The sequence below is a fragment of the Ochotona curzoniae genome, unplaced genomic scaffold (assembly GCF_017591425.1).
Source record: "Ochotona curzoniae isolate NIBS_2020 unplaced genomic scaffold, NIBS_Ocur_1.0 contig_2210, whole genome shotgun sequence".
NCBI lineage: Eukaryota > Metazoa > Chordata > Mammalia > Lagomorpha > Ochotonidae > Ochotona > Ochotona curzoniae.
This window is the reverse complement of record NW_024465369.1, coordinates 35,759,022-35,780,950: the sequence shown is the minus strand read 5'-3', so window position 1 is coordinate 35,780,950 and position 21,929 is coordinate 35,759,022. Positions and strand designations below refer to the sequence as shown.

General features: G+C 40.2%; 1 protein-coding gene across 14 annotated transcripts in view; it reads left to right on the top strand.

Annotated features, from left to right (window-relative positions):
- ATF2 (activating transcription factor 2) overlaps positions 1-21,929 on the top strand; it is a 95,342-nt gene that overhangs the window by 28,855 nt on the left and 44,558 nt on the right. For 7 of the 14 annotated variants that reach the window (XM_040971752.1, XM_040971753.1, XM_040971761.1 and 4 more), the window contains one exon: positions 15,271-15,345. In XM_040971752.1, coding sequence (XP_040827686.1) covers positions 15,314-15,345 — 32 coding nt within the window. In that variant the 5' untranslated portion in view covers positions 15,271-15,313. Of the gene's footprint in view, positions 1-11,773; positions 11,793-15,270; positions 15,346-15,394; positions 16,025-18,578; positions 18,743-21,929 lie in introns of those variants that run through there. The other 7 variants (XM_040971759.1, XM_040971755.1, XM_040971754.1 and 4 more) reach the window with 6 other exon arrangements.

The following is a 21,929-nucleotide window of genomic DNA, read 5'->3' as shown; positions in this document are numbered from 1 at the left end:
ATACAGGGATTTGTTTTTTGATTTATCTGTCCTGCTTCTTTGGTTCTTTTATCTGTTTTATGCCAGTACCGTGCTATTTTTGTTTATGCTACTGTAATACCTCCTGGTTTGTAATTAAAAAACAAAACAAAACAAACAAAAAAACCATTTTCCTGCGTTGGTGTTCTTGTTGCTTGAGAGACAGAGAAAGACTGGATTTCTGTTGGTTCACTCCCTGAATGCCCACAATTGCCAGAATTGGGTGTAGCCAAAGCCAGGAGCCAAGACTCAATCCAGGTTTCCCAGGTAGGTAGCAAGGACCCCACTCCTGGAACCATCACCCTCTGCCACTAGTGTTGTGGGAATGTACAAAGCTAAAGGAAGACACCTTGCTGGAGTTTAATACCTGTCAGAGCACAAGTCTGACAGCTGCTTGCCAACTGACCCTGCAGGCTGGGTCAATGAATAACTGTGGATCAGTGCCTGATCATTCTAGCAGAATTTGACAGCCCTGGCCAAATCATGCGCGGTGAGGATTCATGATTGAGTCCCACAGACAAGGTGATGGTTTGACAAGTTGACAGCTCATATTGGTCACCTTCACACAGGCTGCAGCAGGCTTGCCATAGCCCCTGTGACGTTCTGACTGGGCCTACACAAGGAGTCTTCCTGTGCACCCTGCAGACTCCCTTCCTGTCCTATGCACAGGCCAGGCCTCCTCATGTGTTCCTATGCACCAGCAAGCCCTACCATTTTGCCAGCAGCAAAAACCACAAGTTCCACAGTGGGAATTGGCCAGCTCTAGCTGGCAAGAGCCTACAGAGCTGTGGCATGTGTACCCTCAATGTGGGCTATTATAACAAAATTACCCTGGGGGCATGCCCACTCCCACCACACATGATGCTATGACATTTCTGTAGTCTTCAGCAGTGTGATTGAAGTAGGTGGTGCTGGAGCCCACTGTCCCCTTTGAATATTAAACAGAGCTTCACCCAGGACCTCATGCCAAATGCCTCTCTGGAGGGTCTGAAAGGTAAGCCTAAATTTGTTGATGGAGCTTTTTATACTGGTTTCAGACTTTATTGTAATCAAGCTTTTTTCCTCCCACATGACCAGGCTTTATCTTTGTGCGGAGCTTTTTTCTTTTTCCTCAAGGTTTTTCCCTTCATGGATGCTTTTTCAATTGGTGAAAGGTTTTCCTTAGAGAAAGGTGTTTCTTTGGGACCTTTGGCCTTTTTGTCTGTTTTGTTCACGAATGACTTGGTTCTTGAGCCTGCACTTTTACTCCAAGCAAACCCTGCTCTTCTGTACATCTCTGTGCCTGCTGCTTTGAATTCTTTGATATGTGGAGGAAGGAACCTGCAATAGGCTTAACCAGGAACCCCTGGGTCTCCAATACGGAGCAGAGCTGGAACACAAACCTAGTTACTCCAGTGTAGGATTCAGCATCCCAAATTGTTCTAACTCTTCAGGTTTCTTGGTGTTTCCATAGGAATTGTAGGATTTTTTTCTAGTGTATGCAAATATTGCTGGATACTTTTATGGGAATTGTCTTGAATCTGTAAGTCACTTAGAGTAATAGACGTTTGTAAAAATGTTCTACCAAATCATGAATATGGAAGATATTTCCACTTTGTTCAGTTTCTAAGACAAATGTTTTTGTAGTTTTCCTTGTAGGAGTCTCTTATATCCCAGTTAAATTTATTCCAAGGTCGTTTTTGGTAGTGACTGTGAAGGGGATTGCTCTTTTGGTTTTTAAAAATATATTTGGATGGTAGAGTAGCAGAAGACAGAGACAGATATGTTTGATTTGTTGATTGACTCATCAGATAGTTGCTACAGCCCAGAGTTGGAGAGGCCAAAGCCAAGAGCTAAAGAACTCCATTTCAGTCTCCTAGATGGGGGCAGGGCTCATTACTTGGGCCATAGTCTGCTGCTTTGCTAGGCACATCAGCTGAAAGCTGCATTGGAAGCAGAGCAGTCAGGACTCGAACAGCACTCCCAAGTGGAATTGTAAATGATTTATCTTGCTCATCCCAATGCCAGCCCCATATGGAGTTGGTTGTATAACTTTCTCCGCAGATTTATTATTTGCATACAAAAATGCTTCTGGTTTTTGATAATTTATTTTGTATTCTGCAACTTTAGTGAATTGGTTGATCTGTTTTTGTAGTCTTTTGCTTTCTGTTTGAATAGAACCAAATTGTCTGTCAGCAGGGTAGTTTGACTTCTTCCTTTCTGACTTGGATGCTTTGTATTTCCTTTTCATGTCTAATCTGGTTAAAAGTTGTAGCAGTACTGCTTTGATTAAGAGCAGTGATAATCCTTCTCAAGTTCCAGATCCTAGAGGTAATTCTTTCAGTTTTCTCCATTCAATATAAGGTTGTCTGTGGGGCCTGGTGCAGTAGCCTGGAGGCTAAAGTCCTTACCTTGCATGTGCCAGGATCCCTGGTTCTAATCCCAGCAGCCCCGCTTCCCATTCATCTCCCTGCTTGTGGCCTGGGAAGGCAGTCAAGGACGGCCCAAAGCCTTGGGACCCTGCACCCACATGGGAGAACCTGAAGAAGCTCCTGGCTCCTGGCTTTGGATCAGCACAGCTCTGTTCATTGCAGCTCCTTGGGGAGTGAATCATTGGACAGGAGATCTTCCTCTCTCTCTCCTCTCTGTATATCTGATTTTCCAATAAAAATAAATAAATCTTAAAAAAAAAAAGTTGTCGGGCCCGGCGTGGTGGTGCAGTGGTTAAGGTCCTCGCCTTGAACACGCCCAGGATCCCATATGGGCGCTGGTTCTAATCCCGGTGGCCCTGCTTCCCATCCAGCTCCCTGCCTGTGGCCTGGGAAAGCAGTCCAGGACGGCCCAAAGCTTTGGGACCCTGCACCCATGTGGGAGACCTGGAAGAGGCTCCTGGCTTCAGACTGGCATAGCACACCTGCCGTTGCACTCACTTGGGGAGTGAATCATTGGACGGAAGATCTTCCTCTCTGTCTCTCCTCTCTGTATATCCATCTTTCCAAAAAAAATAAAATAAATCTTTAAAAAAAAAAGTTGTCTGTGGCTTTGTCATGTGTAGCCTTTATTGTGTGGAGTTAACTTTTGCCTGTACTAATTTGTTCAAGGTTTTTGTTATGGGTTAGTGTAAAATTTTATTGAATACTTTTTATGCAACCATTGAGATGATTACATGATTTTTATCCTTCATTGTGTTTATATGGCATATTTATTGGTTTCTACTTATTGAGCTGTGCATGTATCCCTGGTATAAATCCCACTTGGTCAGGATGAATTATTTTTGGATGTGTTGTTAAATTCAGTTTGCTAATAGCGTGTTGAAGATTTTTTTAAAAAAAAATTTGTATTTATTTTTTATTGGAAGGGCAGATATACAGAGAGGAGGAGAGACAGAGAGGAAGATCTTCCATCCGATGGCTCACTCCCCAAGTGGCTGCAACAGCTGGTGCTAAGCCGATCCAAAGCCAGGAGCCTCTTCCAAAGCCAGGAGCGTCTTCTGGGTCTCCCATGCGGGTGCAGGATCCCAAAACTTTGGGCCGTCCTCGACTGTTTTCCCAGGCACCAACCAGGGAGCTGGATGGGAAGCAGGGCCACCAGTACTAGAACCAGGGCCCATATGGGATCCCAGCACGTGTTCAAGGCCAGGACTTTAACCGCCATCACGCCAGGCCCAGTTGAAGAATCTTGTTTTTGTGTCCATTAGATTTCTTTTTTGTACCCTTGTCTGATTTTGGAATCAAGATAACAGGACCTTTGTAGAGTGAGTTTGGAAGGGTTCCCTCTTTTTCAGGGTTTTTTTGTTTCTTGTTTTGTTATTTTTTGATATCTTGAAAACGATGAATAAGAAAAAAAAAACTGTGGGCAGTGGGGAAAAAAAGCTTTAAAAGGATTGGGCAGTGAAGTCATCCATCTTAGGCATCCATCCAATTTCTCAGCTGGAAGTTTATTGACTCACTTTTGTTAATTGTGCCTATTTAGGTTTTGTGTGTCTTCATGATTCAATTTTGTTTAGGTTAAATGTGTCAATAAATTTATCCATTTCTTCTAAATTTTTCTCTTCATTAATATATAGTAGATGTTCATAATAGTCCCTAATGATCCTTTGTATGTCCTTGGTGTCGATTATAATATCTGTTTTAATCTCTGATTTATTCACGTTTTCTTTTTTTTAAAACTCAGGCTAAAAGTATATTAATTTAGTTTGTCTTTAGAAAGCCTACTCTTTATTTCGCTAATCTTTTCTGTTGTTCCTTAGTTCCCATTTCATTATTTCCACTGTGATTTTATATCTTTCCTCCTGTTGACTATGAGGATACCTTTTCTTGCTTATGGTTTATTCTTATTTTTCTGAGTTCCTGGGTAGAATGTTAGGTTGTTTGTTCTGTTTGTGTTTTTGCTGTTTCCATGTGACAGCTTAGAGCCTCTGGTTGTTAACTTTCCCCCTTAGTACTGTTTCTGCTGTATCTCACAAGTTTGAGTACATTTCCATTTCATTAGTTTCAGGGAATTTATAAAGTTCATATTTGATTTTTTTTAACAACTCATTGTTCACTCAGAAACATGTTGTTCAGTTTCCATGTATTTGTCTCATTTCTTGAGTTCCTTGTTTTTGTGATATTCTTGCAATATCATTCCAATACTATCAGGAAAAATACATGATTTAATTCAAATTTTTTGGTGAAATTACTTCTTTAACATACTGTATGGTCTAGAGAATGCTTCACATGTTGATGAAAAGTAGGTATATTCTACCGCTGTTGGATTAAATGTTATGTAATTACCTGTTAGGTCTAGTTTGTAGGACAGTTTATATTTCTTTTGTGTTGTTTTTGTTGGAATAATCTGTCCATTGATGAGACAGGAGTATTGGAAATCCTCATACTTCTATTTTGCAGGGACTTGTCTCTTCCTTTAGATCTAACAATGCTTTTTCTATGAAATCGAATACTTTGGAGGCAGGCAATTGATGTGTTTAGAAGAAAAGTGAGTTTCTTGTAAGTGGTATGTCAGCAGATCTGTTTTTTTGAAAATATTTATTTATTTATTTATTTTTGAAAGGTAGATTTTTACAGTGAGAAGAGAGACAAAGAGAGGTATTCCATCTGCTGGTTCACCCCCCAGCTGGTTGCAAAGGCCAGAGCTGAGCTGATCTGAAGCAGGAATCAGGAGCTTTTTCTATCCCCTCATGTGGGTAAGGGGCCCAAGGTGCTGGGCGTTTTCCACTGTTTTTCCAGGCCACAAGCAGGGAGCTCGATTGGAGGTAAAGCCACCTGTCTATGAATGGGCATCCATATGGGATGCCGGCACTTGCAGGGGGATGATTCACGTCCTATGCCACCACCCTGGCCCCACCACAGGATTTTTTTAATTTAGTCAATCAACCCATATTTTATTTACTTGCTTGTTTGGCAGAGTGTCAGAAGAGAGAGAATTTCATCTGCTGGTTCATTCTCTACAAGCCTGCAACAACCAGAAGCCAGGAACTCCATCCCAATGTCCCATGTGAGTGGCAGGAATCCAGGTACCTCTGCTCTCATCTGCCTATGGGGCACGTTAGTAGGAAGCTGAATCAGAGGCAGAGGATGTATTTAAGCCAGGCACTCTAAGAGAAGTTGTGGGCATCCCAAGTAGCCATTTGGCCTTTTGGGTCACAGTGCCAGAATTGATTCTGGGTCTTCCACGTGGGTGATAGTGATCCGACTACCTGAATCATCACTCTCTGCCTCAGGCCGACATTAAAACAGGAGCGCAGCCAGGATTTAAATCCCAGCCCTCTGCAATGTGATGTTCGCATCCCAAACAGCATCTTAACCAGTAAGTCAAAGAAGTGCCGCTTGGTTGCTTTTTAGAGTGACTTGACAGCAGTGTTGTAGTACAGTGAGTAAAGCCACCAGCTGCAGTGCTGGCGACCTGTATGGGCTCTGGTTCAATTCCCAGCTACTTCCCTTCTAACCTAGCTAATGGCTTGGGAAGGAAGCAGAGGGTTTCCCAAGTGTTTGAGTCCCTGCCCCCATGTGAGAGACCTAGCAGAAACTGCCAGCTGCAGCCTGGGCCAGCCCTTGCTGCTGCAGCTATCTGGGGGAGTGAACCAGCAAGTGGAAGACCTTTGTTTTTCTCTGTAACTTTCAAATAAAGAAATCCTTAAAAAGGGAGGGAAGACAGTTTCTTATATTGAAGCCTTTTTTTTTTTTTCAATGAAGATAAATCTGATGTTGTGTTGATGAGTTACTATGGCTTCTATTCCAATTAGACATTGTCCTGTCTTTTAGTGTAGTGAGTTGCAGAATTGTGTGCATGGTAAGGAATTGATTCATAGGTACCTGTGGGACCCAGGAGGGTCGCTTGATTCCCTAGCTTGCGGACCACACTACTAATGCCTGAGCAAAGTCCCAAAGCCTTAGGGTCAACCTGGATGGGCAGATGTACACAGTACTGCTCAGTTTCTGTGGAGAGCCTGAAGCTTTGGGACCTATGTGGATGCTAGGATGGTAGGGTGCACAAAAACGACCTCTGCCATCTAATGGCTTTAAGTCAGGTGTTTGGCTGGTCTGGGATGAGTGAGACACATAGACACCCAAAATCTTGCTCTTGTCTGCATGAGGTGATCAGAATCCCAGTCTTGGTGGACCTGAAGCCGCAGGACAGGTCCTGCCAGATGGTGCTGTTATGTAGTGCCAAAGCTGCAGTAGCAGCACTGCCACTGTGAGCAGGCTGGGTGCAGGCATAATCTTGAGCAATGTCCCCAATGCATGCACAACACTTAGAAGTGGTGGGCAGGTCAACCACTTGTGTCGCAAAAACCATAACTGAGTCTTTTTGGGGTACTGATCCCAGTGAATGGAGGATCAGGTCCTGAGTGGTACAGAATCCTAGTGGTACAAAGTGCTAAATGGGCTAAGGTGCCAGGTTACTACCATTGTGCTGCTTATGGAGGATAGCTGTCTCTCTGTCTTCTCTTACTCTGCCTTTCAAATAAATACATCTTTAAAAAGGCAAGAAGCCTGTGGGGTAGCCAAAGATTAAGCCAGAGGTAGGATGGTAAGACTGCTTACAGGGGTCTGGAAGAGGTTAAAGATTTGAGACTTCCTCCTAAGAAGGCTTTTCTTCCTCTCTGCTCCTTTGCTCTCATGTTGAAGAGAGACTGCTTGAGTTCAGATCATCCTCATTCTCTTGAATTAATAGTGTTTTGGCCTTGGTTTTTGGGGGGTATGGTGTTGGCAGCTTTAACCCATCTTCTACATGTGGGTTAGTGATCTTGGAAAAATATGCTTATCTGATTATGTACTTCACCTATCAAATCTTTCCCTTTTTCAAACAGGGTAGAGTAACCCTTCTCTTTAAGGGGCACCTGATTGCAAATAGGAAGGAGTATGTTAGGATTTGTGAGGCCACATATAGTCTCTGTTGCATTCTTCCTTTGCCTTTCACCCTCCTCCCAAATTTCAAATCCTGAGAAACTTTTCTTATGAGCCAGGGCCTCAGTTCATAATCCTGAGGTGGGGAATGATAGGGGTGGGTGGGGTGGTCTGAGAGTAGAATCTAAACATTTTCCTGACCTTGAAGCCCCTTCAAGTTTGGTTTCCCTTTCTTCCCTCAGCCTTATATGCCATGCATCCGCCATCAGAAGATCCCTCTTTGTGCCTCATTGGGGTGCTGTCTTCTCTTCCTAAAAGGTCATCCGTGAGTGACTGATACCTCTTTTGAGAAGATGCAGCTGTGGCAGGATCCCTGTCCTTTTCCAAAGCCCTCTACAGGATTAGCTTGGTAGTTGAGATGCAGCAACTCTTTCAGAAAAATTCCTGTTTTGTTTTTTCCCTTTTTAGAGGACCTCAGATATAATATTGGAAACTCAGGGGACCCAGTCACAGAAGGCATAGCTAGACGCTGCAGAATTTACTTTGGCTGCTTGTTTTTTTTGTCTTGATGTGTGTGTACGCATGTGAGCGCACGCCCACATGCACATGTTCTGTTCTAGCTTTCACTTTGTTAGTATGAACAAAATACCAAATTATCACCAGTCCTTTCTTTGTATAAGTTTGAGTCTCTAGTGCCGACCTCTGTTGGATTCTTTACCATTTTACAGATTTCCTAAGAAGTAGTCTGATTGACTTCTTAGTTGTTTTTCCCAATTTATCTGAGGCTTGTATATTAGGGGCATTAATATGTGGGATTGCCCTTTACTAATGGCACATTAGGTTTTCAGGAAAATGGGAATATATTTGTGTACAAGAAATGACCAGCTGCACTGTTCTCCTTATTCTCCCATGGCACCTGTGTTTATTGCTATATGTATGTAACTTATTTTTAGTTATTTGTCTGTCTACTAGACTGACTTTAAGGGCAGAGGCCATCTCACTTTTTTTCACATGCTTTGGGGTACGAAATAGGCAATCAGATATTTTCCAAATAAATTTCACAATGTAGGAGCAGGGAGTTAAGATGCTGGTTAAGACACCCGCCATCCCCCCCCCACTCCCCCCAACACCCACACATCCCAGTCAGAGTTCCTGTGTTTGGTACCTGACTCTGTCTGGTTCCTGACTCCATCTAGCTTGCTGCTAATGCAGACCATGGCAAGCGACAGTGATGATTAAGGTCATTCTGCCACCCACATGAGGTTCAGCTCCTGTCTCTTGGTTTAGGCCTTGGATTCATACTAATTGTTGTGGGCAATTGGGAAGTAAACCAACAGCTGACTGGTCACTCTCTCCCTTTCTGTCTCTATCCTTGTGTTAAAATAAAAATTCATAAAGTGAATTATTTGTGTTGGGAATGTTTGAGAATGCTTTATATTATCTGTAATGTTTAATGTTACTGAGTTTCAGAAATTTGGTTTGAAACTCACATATATGCTTGACAGTAAGGATTTGCAGCATTTATAGATCAGTAACCAACAAATTAGAAAATGAAATACACATTTTAAAATTTAGAAATTTCCAGGGTCTGGTGCAATGGCCTAGAAAATAAATCCTAGCCTTGCATCTTCCAGGATCCCATTGGGCACTGGTTTGTGTCCCGGCTGTTCCACTTCCCATCCAGCTCCCTGCTTGTGACTTGGGAAAGCAATAGAGGATGGCTCAAGGCCTTGAGACCGACCCTCCACTCATGTGGGATACCCAGAAGAAGCTTCTGGCTCCTGGGTCTTGGCTTTTGATTGGTTCATCTCCAGCCATTGCAGCCACTTGGAGTGAACCAGGGGATGGAAGATCTTTTTCTCTGTCTCTCCTTCTGTCTGTGTATCTGCCTTTCCAATAAATCTTAAAGAAAAAAATAGATTTCTGAATTTAATCATAAGAAATTGATACAGTGCTGTTTTGTATTTTTACTTCCCAGCAGTATTTTCTGTGAAATAAATGAAAATGAATTATTTGTTGTCTAACTTGGTTTTGAGAGAGGTATAAGAAAAGTAGCTACTTTTTATCTGCTAAATCATTTGAATGGCAGGGTTCAAAATTACATGAAAAATTGACACTCCAGCCAAATGGACCGTCTGTCTTGTCTTACAGAACTCACATATATTTCATGTTTTAATAAAGGGATCAAGGAGATTGGCTGGTATCATCCCTTGAGTTTTTTTCAGATTTGTAAGTTGTTCTACTACAGTAAGATTATGGATTTTTTTTAACCTTACAATGCAAAATGTAATTTTCCTATTTTCAGTATGTATTATGAAAATCATAAACAGAAACAAGCAGAAAGAATCATTTATATTTTGTAGGGTCTGTCTCAGTAATCATATTACTGAAACTTACAGGATGCAAATTATGTAATGATTACATAATGGGTTATTACACTGCATATTATTTGTCTAAAGCTGCTTATGTAAATTTTTTAAGTTTAAAATTTTCTGTTACCAATGTGATACCTATTGTCTCCAGATACTTTAATTTTGACAAGAATGCATTGTCCTGTACAACCACAAAATAAAATACTGTAAAAGTTAGTAAATTAACAGATATGTTGTTAGTGTCTAATCAGTAAATCACATTGAAGGTTTTTCAGTTGTTCCAGTAACGTACTTCATAGCCAAAGGATTCAAGTTTAGATCTCACTTTGCAGGTGAAAGGATTCAATTAAGAATTTCACCTTGCAATGATTTGTTTTGTGTCTTTTATATGACAGTCCGAGAAATCATGATGTGTCTTTCTCATTGCATTTGCTCTTATGCACAGGATTCTGGATGTCCTTATTTGAATCACTTGAATAAAATGATGATTTCCAGGCATTTTTGCTCCTACTCTTTAAAGTGTATGTTTTAATTCTCTTGCTTCTTTCCCATTTATTCGAAAAGCAGAGAGGTTCATCCTGCACATGCCTGCAACAGCCAGGGTTGGCCGCAGCCAGACGCGAGATACGGCCATCCCAAGTGTCACTCGAACCACACTGCTCCAGGCACCTGCTCTCTCAACTATGTTTTTTGAGGGAGATGCTTTTGGAGCAATGTAGATATAACATTGTCAAATTTTCAGTTTTTCCTTTTATGTCAGTGTAGATTATTAGAACCCTGTTTTATTCAGGATGTGATCCATTACTCTCATTATTTATCTTGATTCTCAACTTGTCCCATTCTGGCCAAATCTGTGAAATCTGAAAGTCCTTTTTTGGGGTTGGGGAGCACAAAATACTCATTACACATCCTGTACTGTCCCAGAATCATCTGTGTGCCTAATGAATAACCTGTTGTCACTAGGCCTTTTCCTCCCTGTCAGGTGGGTGTTCTGCATGGGCCCTCCTGTCTATTTTCACTATCCAAATTTGGATAAATGGCTTTCTGAATTAGTACTACTCCAGAGAATAAAAACCTTTAAAACATGAGTAATAATTAGAAGCTTGGTTAATCTTTCTTGATCATCTAAGCCAACTCTAGTACATGTTTATATTTTAAAGAATTGTGGCAACTATTGTTTGAATACTTACACAAGTTATTGAGCTGGGTTTTAGTGCAATGTTTCATTTACCCTTAAGTAACTGTGGTGTATTTATTCCTATTTACTAAACTTCATAGTGATGGAGTAAACACTTAGGCTCTCCAAACAGTACGCTGTCAGATGTAAATGAGGCTGTTAAATACGACCGGGCTTCTCCAGGTGCTGCTACCATCTATACAAATTACATTTACTCTGTTATTGTAAGTTACAAGGCTAGTGTTCCCTTTTATCTCATCTGTCAGGATCAAGCACCTTGTAACTATTAGAAGAATCTTGGTGTTAGTCTTAATTCTATATTTGATGGCTGCTATAGCTATTCTCCAACTTCTTTTTTTTTAAGATTTATTTTATTATTTTTATTGGAAAGGCGGATATACAGAGAGGAGAGACAGAGAGGAAGATCTTCCGTCCAATGATTCACTCCCCAAGTGAGCGCAACGGCCAATACTATGCCGATCCGAAGCCAGGAGCCTCTTCCGGGTCTCCCACGCGGGTGCAGGGTCCCAAAGCTTTGGGCCGTCCTCGACTGCTTTCCCAGGCCACAGGCAGGGAGCTGGAAGGGAAGCGGGGCCGCCGGAATTAGAACCGGCGCCCATATGGGATCCCAGGCGTGCAAGGCGAGGACTTTAGCTGCTACTTCACCATCGCACCGGGCCCTATTCTCCAACCTCTTAAACCAATACAAGGCTTGGAATGCAAGTATTTACAGTTTGCTGAGAAAAGTCATGTTTTGGCGTCTTTATAATATTTGAACTTCAGATGATCAAATTTAGTCAACTATCTCTTTAAGAAAAGTCATTTGATAGTAGCTTTTCTGAGAAAGACACTTAATATCTTTTCCTTTAAATCATAGTGTCTGGCAGCCTTTTTGAGGTAAGGTACAGAATTTACACTTTTATAAGAAATAAAATACAAGTTGTAGTTCCTTGTGAGTTAATTCAGTATTTGCCTTATGCTTGCTCTTTGTGGTAAGATACTGCAGGGACGTAAGGACAAATAGAAAAGTATTAGTACGCCAAATAGTCTGCTAGTGACTTTATAGACCATTTTTTATTTTTTTAATTGTCGTTGTTTTTAAGTTTCCTTTGAAAAGCAGAGAGAGAGAGACAGAGATCTTCCACCTGTTGTATCCCTCCTAAATGTTCGTGATAGCTGAGTCCAGGCTAGGACAGAGCCAGGAGCCTAGAACTCTGGCCCTTCCTCTCATATGGGTGGCAGTGACCAAGTACTTTAGCCATCGCCTGCTGTCTCAAGGTGTACATTAAAAGCTTGCTGGAATTGAAGCGAAACCAGCACTCAAACCAATCACCCATGGCATGCAGGTATACGAGCAGCAGTTGGCATGCTATGGTGCTAAATGCCTGCTTCATACATATGCTGTTTTTACTGCTTACATCAATGTAGTGCAGTAAGTGATATTGCCCTTATTGTAGGAAGACCTGAAGCTCAAAATCATATGGAAACTTGTACAAGGCCGCTTATCTTGAGAATGTCACAACCAGGCTTCCAGCCAGTTCTGAGTCAAAAATTCACATTCCTTGTGCTCTGTTGTGACTCTTCAAGGAGTAGGTAGGCAGTGTGTAGGTGTGAGAGAACCACACTGATTATGTAATAGGTTATGTTTCAGAAAATAATAGTACTATCTGCAAAGCATAACATAGACTAAGTTGTCTAAGATATTTTTCATTTGGGTTATGGTGAAGGTATCACAAAGCGTAATTTGAGTTGGGCTTTAACGCTCCAGCGTCAGTGAGTGAGACACTCATCTGGAAGATGGTGAACTTCAGTATGAAGATAGCATGCAAGCTAAGGGTCATTTTCCCAGTGACAGGCAGCCTGACGTTCTTAAATGGGAGGTAGTACCCAGTAGGAGGCAGAGTTTCAAAGGAGGGGTAATTCAGATTTCTGCTTCTTAGGTATGAATATAACCCTTAGCAGGCCAAATCTAGTCAGTTTTGCTAAGTAAATGATCACATTTGTCCTTAAAGCACTCAGAGATCGATTTATTATTAACTGAGTTGCATTCTTAATTTATTACAAGCTACAGAAGTCAGAGTTGTGTGCCTGGCCAGTAAATGGGCACCATTACTATCCTGGAAGTGTCATGGAGGCAAGATCTGTTTGAATGCACCTCCACATCCCCGGGATCCAGCATAGGTTCAGCAGAGTAGACTCCCAAATGTTTGTTGATAGAAGACAAGCAACTTTAGTGACACTAGAACATGAGGAGAAGGAAAGTGAAAGCTGATTTCTTTTAAATTTTACTTAAAGCCCTCCTGAATACTATTCATAAAAGTGATTTTTCTGCAAGTACAGGTTGTTGATGCTTGCCTAGACATCGGTATGATTTATATGAGGGAGCTTCAAAAAATTAACAGAAAATTAAAGTAAGATAATATAAACTTTTCCTGAAATTCATAGTGAAATGTTAACAATTCTGACTCTGTAGTCATTGATTTCCACAACAATTTATAGTTTAAAAAACTCCTTTGTTGGTGCAGTAGAGACCTCCATATCCAGATGTGAAGACACAATGCAATATGCATCCCTACTCCCAATGAAACTTTGGACACGTCTAGACAATGGGATGCTGGACTGTCTGACCTTGTACCAGCAGTGTCAGGGCACACTGGAATCATAGATGACTGCTTCTGAAGGACTATACTATTGTAACAATATGGGGAAAATCAGTTGGGTGGTGGGAATTTGGGGTAGGGAGAAAAATCCCAGACCATATGGACTTGTAGCATAAAATTCAAAATAAAATTGTATCACATAATACAATGTTAACAACAATAAAAAAAAATTTAAAAAATATTGCACAGCCAAAAAAAAAAAGAAATAAAAAACCCCTTTGCAGAAATCTAGTGGCATATTTCAAATTTTGCTGTAAAAAGAGAGATTAAATTAGATTTGCCACGAGGGAACAGTGAGGCCTCCCAGAACATTTGCTTTTGTTTATGTCTCAAGATGATTTAACAGGTGATATTCACAGCCACTTCAGCTAGATATTAAGCTATAGTGATAAGGGCATGGGAACTTTTATTAATTGACTAGGAAGTAAAGCCTTGTGAAAGTAAGGAACTTGTTTGTTGAGGAGCAAGACAGTTGTAGATGACAGATAGCGGAAGAGATTAGAAAGAAAGGTATCAAAGGTTAACTCAGAAATCTTGTCTAGAGCAATCAGATTGGTCCTGGTACTGCCTTTATACTCCTGGTATTTATACTTCTATATTCCTTTTTTAAAAATGAAAGTTTACGGGCCCGGCGCGGTGGCGCAAGTGGTTAAAGGTCCTCACCTTGCACGCCCGGGATCCCATGTGGGCGCTGGTTCTAATCCCAGCAGCCCCGCTTCCCTTCCAGCTCCCTGCCTGTGGCCTGGGAAAGCAGTCGAGGACAGCCCAAGGCTTTGGGACCCTGCACCCGCGTGGGAGACCCGGAAGAGGCTCCTGGCTTCGGATCGGCATAGTATTGGCCGTTGCGCTCACTTGGGGAGTGAATCATTGGACGGAAGATCTTCCTCTCTGTCTCTCCTCTCTGTATATCTGCCTTTCCAATAAAGAAATAATAAAAATAAATCTTTAAAAAAAAAAATGAAAGTTTACTGACCCAGCATGGTAGTGTAGTGGCCTAAGTCCTCACCTTGCATGTGCCGGTTCTAGTCCTGGATGCCCCACTTCCCATCCAGCTCCCTGCTTGTGGCCTGGGAAAGCAGTCAAGGATGGCCCAAAGCCTTGTGACCCTGCACCCATGTGGGAGAACCTGGAATGAAGCTCCTGGCTTCAGATTGGCCTAGTTCCAGCTGTTGTGGTCACTTGGGGAGTGAATCTTTGGACTTAAGGTCTTCCTGTCTGTCTCTTCTCCTCTTTGTATATCTGACCTTCCAATAAAAATAAATATTTTTTTAAAATGAAGGTGTGTTTTTTATTTTCATTAGAAAGGCAATTTGCAGAGAGGAGAGACCGAAAGATTTTCCATCCACTGATTCACTCCTGAAAAGTCTGTAATGACCAGAGCTGAGACTGGAACTTCTTTCACATTTCCCCATGGGTACGGGGGTCCAGGTATTTGAGCCATCCTCTGCTGCTTTCCCAGGCCATAAGCAAAGAGTGATATTGAAAGAGGAGCAACTAGGACCCAACCAGCCCTCTTATGTGATGCCAGCACCATAGGTGAAGTCTCATTCTACTACTCTATGGCACTGGCCCCTACAAAGCTAAAAAAATTCTTCATAGTAACTGGGCGTTTGGATAACAATAATGTTACAGTAAATACTTTGAGCACTTTTATTTTCTATTTAAGACATGTTTCCAAAATATTTTTAACAATGTGAAACTGCTTCATTTTTCAGTATGCTTGCCATGAAAAAGAGGATGTGATAAGCTGTTCAACTTATGAAATTCAAGTTACATGTCAATTCTGCCAGGTATGTGTACAATGTTTGGAATTTTTAGCATTTTTTAAAATTAATTCTTTCATATATCTGTTTTTTTCCACATTTATGAAACCAATTATCTTTCTGTGCTTGTTTTGTTCAAATCAGAAGCAATGATTATCTTTACTACATTTGGTTATCCTGTTAATTAAAAGTTTCTTTAAAGCATTTTCTCTACATTTTAGCTCTTTCTTTTCCCTTCCGTGGCATTTATTTGCTGAAAAGACCGTAGTTTGTCATAGGTTTTTCTCCATGTTGAATTTCACTGCTTCTCTGGTGATACCATGGTGTTTATCTTCTGCACTCATGTTTTCTTGTAGTTGGAAATAGAGACTTCATTACATGCAGATTTCTCTCTCTCTCTCTCTGTCTCACACACACACACAAATACACACACATGCTAAGAAATATATCATAGATTTTTGTTGCATGTCTGTCCCATGTATAGTGTTGTTAATTAATCACTGACCTGTAAGTTCAGATACTGTTAGCCTGATCCAACCATCTTAAAATTCCCATCACCTTTTCTCCTAGTGGTTTCAAAAATCACTTCTTACCAGAAGACCAAGATATCAGTTGACTAAGATACTATAGCATTCTTCTTCTCCCACAGAGAAAATTAAACAACTGTTCATGCATTAAGTCACCATCCAAACAGGTGAATAAACAGGTGAGCAATCACAGTGTCTATTTTTAGCATAATGTTAAGAAGAGACACACTGAATAAATCTGGAAAGAATGAATTACCCATGTCACACCTCCCTCAGCTTCAAGAAGTATAGCATGAAAGGAGAAACTTCACCTCCTGCATGGGGTTTGGGCGAGGAAGTGGAGTACACACTTAGACTTGAAATCCAGGCCCAGTTCCTCCATGATGGACATGGCATCGTGACTTCTGCACCAAGCCGTGAGCTTTTAGACCCTCCTTAGCCAATCACTGCCAATTCTCCTACTTACTACCAGTCTCATCTGGCAGTTGGCAAAGCTGAATTCCTGCAACTTGAAAGTAGGGCAAGATTAGAAACTTGAACTTTTACCTTAAAACTCAGAGTTGGGCCTGCCACGGTGAGATCCAGTACCTGATAAAATCCGAATGTCAGTACTCCTAGGCCAGTGTTCACAGACAGAACCTCCAGACTTGTCCCAGAACCAAAAATTTGCTGTGGTATCTCTCTTGGGCCTGGTATCCATTTCTTCATCCCTTTCCCACTTTTAGGACTTTTTAAAGCCCACTGAACTGTGATGCAGCTTAGTGCTAACTCAAGTGGCCAAGGGGCTGCCTTTATCTCCATTCCTCTAACTTTGGGCGGAATACAAGGAACCACAGAACTGCTAAAACCCCACACATGGACCATTTTCTGGGACCATATGATAGGCCACAACACAACATAAATTTAAAATCTTCAACAAAATACCATCCAACTGAATCCAACAGCACATTAAAAAATTACCTTGATCAAATGAACATGCAAGAATTATGGAATCAATAAATATGATATTCCACATGAACAGCAGGAGGGACAAAAACCATCATCTCAACAGATGTAGAAAAACCCTACGTTCCTTTATGATGATAATTCTGAGTGAATTAGATCAGAAGGCACATACCTCAGCATAATGAAGGAAATATGAAATAAACCACAATAACATAGTAAATGTGGAAAAGCTGAACTTTCTGTGGAAGGTCTGGAACAAAGCATGAAATACTTAATTTTACCATATACAAAATATCAATTCAAAGTGGATTAAAGACCCAAATGTAAGACATAAAACTGAAATGTTTCAATAACATGGAACCACTTCAGGACTTTGGATTGGCCAAGCATTTCAAGGCTAGACTCCAAAAGCACAAGAAATTAAAGCAAAAATACACAACTAAAATTTCATCCAACTGAAGAGCATCTGCACAGCAAAGGAAGCCATCTGTGAAGAGAATATCTGTAGAGTGGCAGAAATATTTTCTAGCTATATATCTGACAAGTTAACCAAAATATGTAAGGAACCTTAAAAAGTCAATAGCAAAAAAATTTCAAGTAATCCAATTTTTGAATGATCAGTACATCTAAACAGCTACTTCCAAAAAGAAGACATAAATTAAAATACACAATCTTAATTTTGAATTGTTTTAATAACTCTGTTACTGATAGGCCAAAAGAAGTAAAAAAAAAAAAAAATGCTGAACTTCATCAGACAATTGCAAATCAAAACCATAGTGAGGTATCACCTCACTACAGATAGATTTGTTGTTAACAACAAGACAAAAGGTAAGTGGTATCAAGTATATGGGGAAGAGGGAACCCTTGCACTCTGTTGATGAGAACATAAATTAGAACAGCTGTTGTGGAAAACAGTATGTAGGTTCCTCATAGACCTGCCTTATGATCTGTCCATTCCACTTTTGGGTATATGTCCAAGGGAAATGAAATCAGATCAATCTAAGAGGCTTCAATATTCCCATGTTTATTGCCGCATCATTCTTAATAGCCAAGAAATAAAAACAAATAGTCATATGAAGAAACTGTAACATGTATACAGAAGTGAATACTGTTCAACCCTAAAAAGTATGAGCTCTTGTCATTTGCATCAACATGGTAGAACCTGATGGTGAGAATAACTAGGCAAATAAAAACAAGTACAGTTTGATCTCACCCAGGTGGCATGGAAAAAAGTTGATACAGGCATTGAGAATACACTGTTGGTTCCTAGAGCTTCATGAGGACTGTTGTATTGCACAGCAGCTGCAAGATAAAGAGTTAGCCACTAGGCTGTCATGCTGGGCCCTCCTTTGCCTTTCTTTGAGCATTCCTTCGATCCCTCAATTTTTCTTCATTTAAAAAATAATTTATTTGGGGGGCCTGGCGGAGTGGCCTAGAGGCCGAAGTCCTCACCTTACACATGCTGAGATCTCATATGGTCGCCGGTTGTAATCCCATCAGTCCTAAAGCAGTGGAGGATGGCCGAAAGCCTTGGGACCCTGCACCCATGTGGAAGGCCCAGAACAGGCTCCTGGCTTCTGGTTTCAGATTGGCTCAGTTCCAGCCATTGTGGCCCCTTGGGGCGTGAACCATCAGATGGAAGATCTTCCTCTCAGTCTCTCCTCCTCTCTGTATATCTGCCTCTCCAATTAAAAAAAAAAAAAAAAACTTAAAAAAATAATTTTTTTGAAAGGCAGAAAGAAATAGAAATACTGTGAGCCAGGCCTCTTTTTATTTACTAATTTATTCTTTTTAGAGTGCTGTGAGAGGCATCCACTATATAAAAATTATATACATATATATATGTATATATATAAACCCATATATATATATGGGTTTTTCTGCTTTTTTTAGCCTATGCCCTTCTCAAATCAAAAAGATAGTTAAAAGTCCTGGAACAAAGTGTACTTTGGGTAAGATTAACTTTGTAATTTCTTGTTTGTTAGTTTTTAGTTGCATAAATCATTTTGCTCTTTTTTGCTTTTTAATTGGGTATGATCTTCACAAAATAAAATGCACTACATACAGTAAAATCTGTTCTGTCTTTTCTGTGGAACATTGCCTTTTGCATCCTGCTTAAGAATCATTTTCCTACTCCAAAATCACACAAGTTGTTTTTCAAATTTTCTGTTGGAAATTCTTTCATCACCTTTTACTTTTGTGTCTGTGATCCACTGTAACAATTTTATATATGATATGAGATTGTCATCAGGTCAATCTTGTCACTTAGAGATACTTTTTGATAGGCATTAGAGGCTCTGAACAAGTTCTGCAAACGCCCATATACTTAGCTCTTCCCAGATATATTTGACGCTATGTATTTTTTTTCTATAGTAGGTATTTATATCCCAATAAAATATGCTTTGGGAAACACTGACCTAAAAAATTTATAAGCCACTTGTAAAGGGAATTTGTGTAATTTCATTACACAATTATTAAGGACTAAAGTAAAATACTATTTCTTCATAAAAATTTTAGGACTATTGAAAAACTATAGTCGAGTCTTTGTATAAATCAGATGACCATACTATAGAGTTCATTTCTAGATCCCATCCTGTTCCATTGCTTTATCTGTTATTAAACTCGTGTTAAAGTATCTTAATTACTGTAGCTTTGTAGTAATAAGTCTATGTTTTATAGGTCCTTTAGCTTGGTAACTGTTCTTTTGTCTTTTCTTAAGATTTATTTTATTTTTATTGGAAAGTCAGATATACAGAGAGGAGGAGAGACAGAGAGGAAGATCTTCCATCCAATGATTCACTCCCCAAGCAGCCGCAAAGACTGGAGTTGAGCCAGTCCGAAGCCAGGAGCCCGAAGCCTTCTCTCGGTCTCCCACATGGGTGCAGGGTCCCAAGGCTTTCGGCCATCCTCCACTGCTTTCCCAGGCCATGGCAGGAAACTAGATGGGCAGCAGGACTGATGGGATTACAACCAGTACCCATATGGGATTCCCGGTATGCAAGGCGAGAACTTTAGCCGCTATGCTGCTGCACCGGACCCTTGGTAACTGTTGTTAAGGATTGTCTGGCTTATTCTGAGTTTTGCATTTCCAGTAAATTTGAGAATCAGTTTCTATATACATAGAAAATCTGCTGGGATTTTTATTGAGATTATACTTTATCTGTAATAGATGGATTTGGATAGAATTAGCATGTTGGCATCAAGTTTTCCAATCCATGAATATGTTGCATTATGCATTTATTTAGCCATTTTAATTATTTTATGCAAATGTTTTAAAGTTTTTAGTATATGGGGTATATTTTTCATTAAATTTATTCTTAGGTATTTGCTTTTTCATTAAGTCATCATAAACTTTATACCTGGCAAGATTATCACAATGAGAAACAAATGTGAATATTCTGAAGAAAATATTGGCAAATGAAATTTGGAATAATACATATTCATGTCCAAGATGATTTATTACAGAAATTCTGATTGACTTACTACTTGAAAAGCCTTTTTTATGTGGAAGAAAATATAGGGGAAACACTTGAAGACATTGGTGTAGGTGATGACTTCTTGGATAAGGACTCAGCCACAAAGCACAGGAAAAAGTCAAAGTGCACACATGGGATTAGGGCAAACTCAGAAGCTTTGCAACATCAAAGGAACTAGAGTGAAGAGACAGTTGACAGAACGGGAAAAAATATTTGCAAGCTAAATTAGTTGAGAAATGATTAGTATCCACAATATATCAGCAACTCAAAAATCAATAAATAAAAAGAATAACCAGTCTAGTAAAGAAATAGAGGTGGGGGAGGACTTTACTAGGCCGGTCTCAGAAGAAGAAATACATAAACATGCCCTGAATTTGAGAGGGTTTGTAACTACTTCAACCTAGAGGGCTGGGTCAGGGTCATCATTATGTGTGCAATCATTCAGATTTTCTTATCTGAGGGCTTGTATATCAAAAAGAAGAGATGGGCAGGTGTGGTGGAGCAGGTGGCTCGGCTTTCTCCGGCATTGTGTAAACTACCTGTACCTCTCTCAGACCAAGGTGTTTAGTATAGGTGTCAGAAAAAATTTTAAAAGATTAACATTTTCACCTCACTGAAGTTATACAGAGTAATTGTTGTCCATTTGGGGGCCAGCATGTGGAGAACCGTGTTAAGCCAGTCCTGCAGTGTAGTCATCGTATGTAGGCACTAGTTCAAAGACCCAGCTGCTCTTCTGAGCCAGCTCTCTGCAAATGTGCCTGAGAAAGCACCACAAGATGACTTAAGTGCTTGGCCCCTTCCACCCCAATATGGAAGACCTGGAAGAAACTGCTGGTTCCTTGCTTTGGGCTGCCTCAGCCCTGGCTGCTGGGGATATTTAGACAGTCACCGAATGGGGAAGATCCCCTCCCTGCCTCTGTTTCTGTAACTCTACCTTTCAAATAAATAAATCTTTTTTTAAAAGTGTTGTTTATCATTTGAAGTAATAATTTTTGAACAACACTCAGTTTGATCTGTCAAGATACCATGCATCTATAATACTTTTATTACTAAGGAGAAAAAATCTTCAGTACTAAGGGAAAATTAATGACAGTTGCTCTACTGTCTGTATTGCAAGCCACCTTTAGAGATTCAAAAGCGATGAATATCAGTTATAGCATGTGTTTTAGGGTTTATTCTCTACAGTGTAATAATGAAAACCTTACAGAATCAAAAAGTATTAACTTCATTGGAGTCATTTTATATATAATTGATTTTTCTAAGGAGGTATATTATGAATTCTCACAGTTGAATTTATATTTGGTGAACAAAAAAGATAGTTAAGAGCAGAAATTCCTTTCATACTGTTTCTACTTTCTTTGGTTTTTAAGTCTGGCTTCAGGATTTTTGTCTTTGATTTTTCTTCAGTTTGAAAATGATGATTCTAGGTACAGATTATGTATATTCTCATTCTCTGAGCTTCTAGGATCTGTGGGATGGTGTCTTTCATTAATTCTGAGAAGGTCTTGCTACTTAAAATATTTCTTTGTTCTCCTTTTTTTTGCTCGTTCGTACATTTTGAATACAAGTCATGCCTTTTGTTCTGATCTTTTTTCTCTGCACTTTAGCTGTAGAAGCCAAGCTTGATGTTGGTTTTTTGCTCTGCTGTGTCCCATGTGCTGTC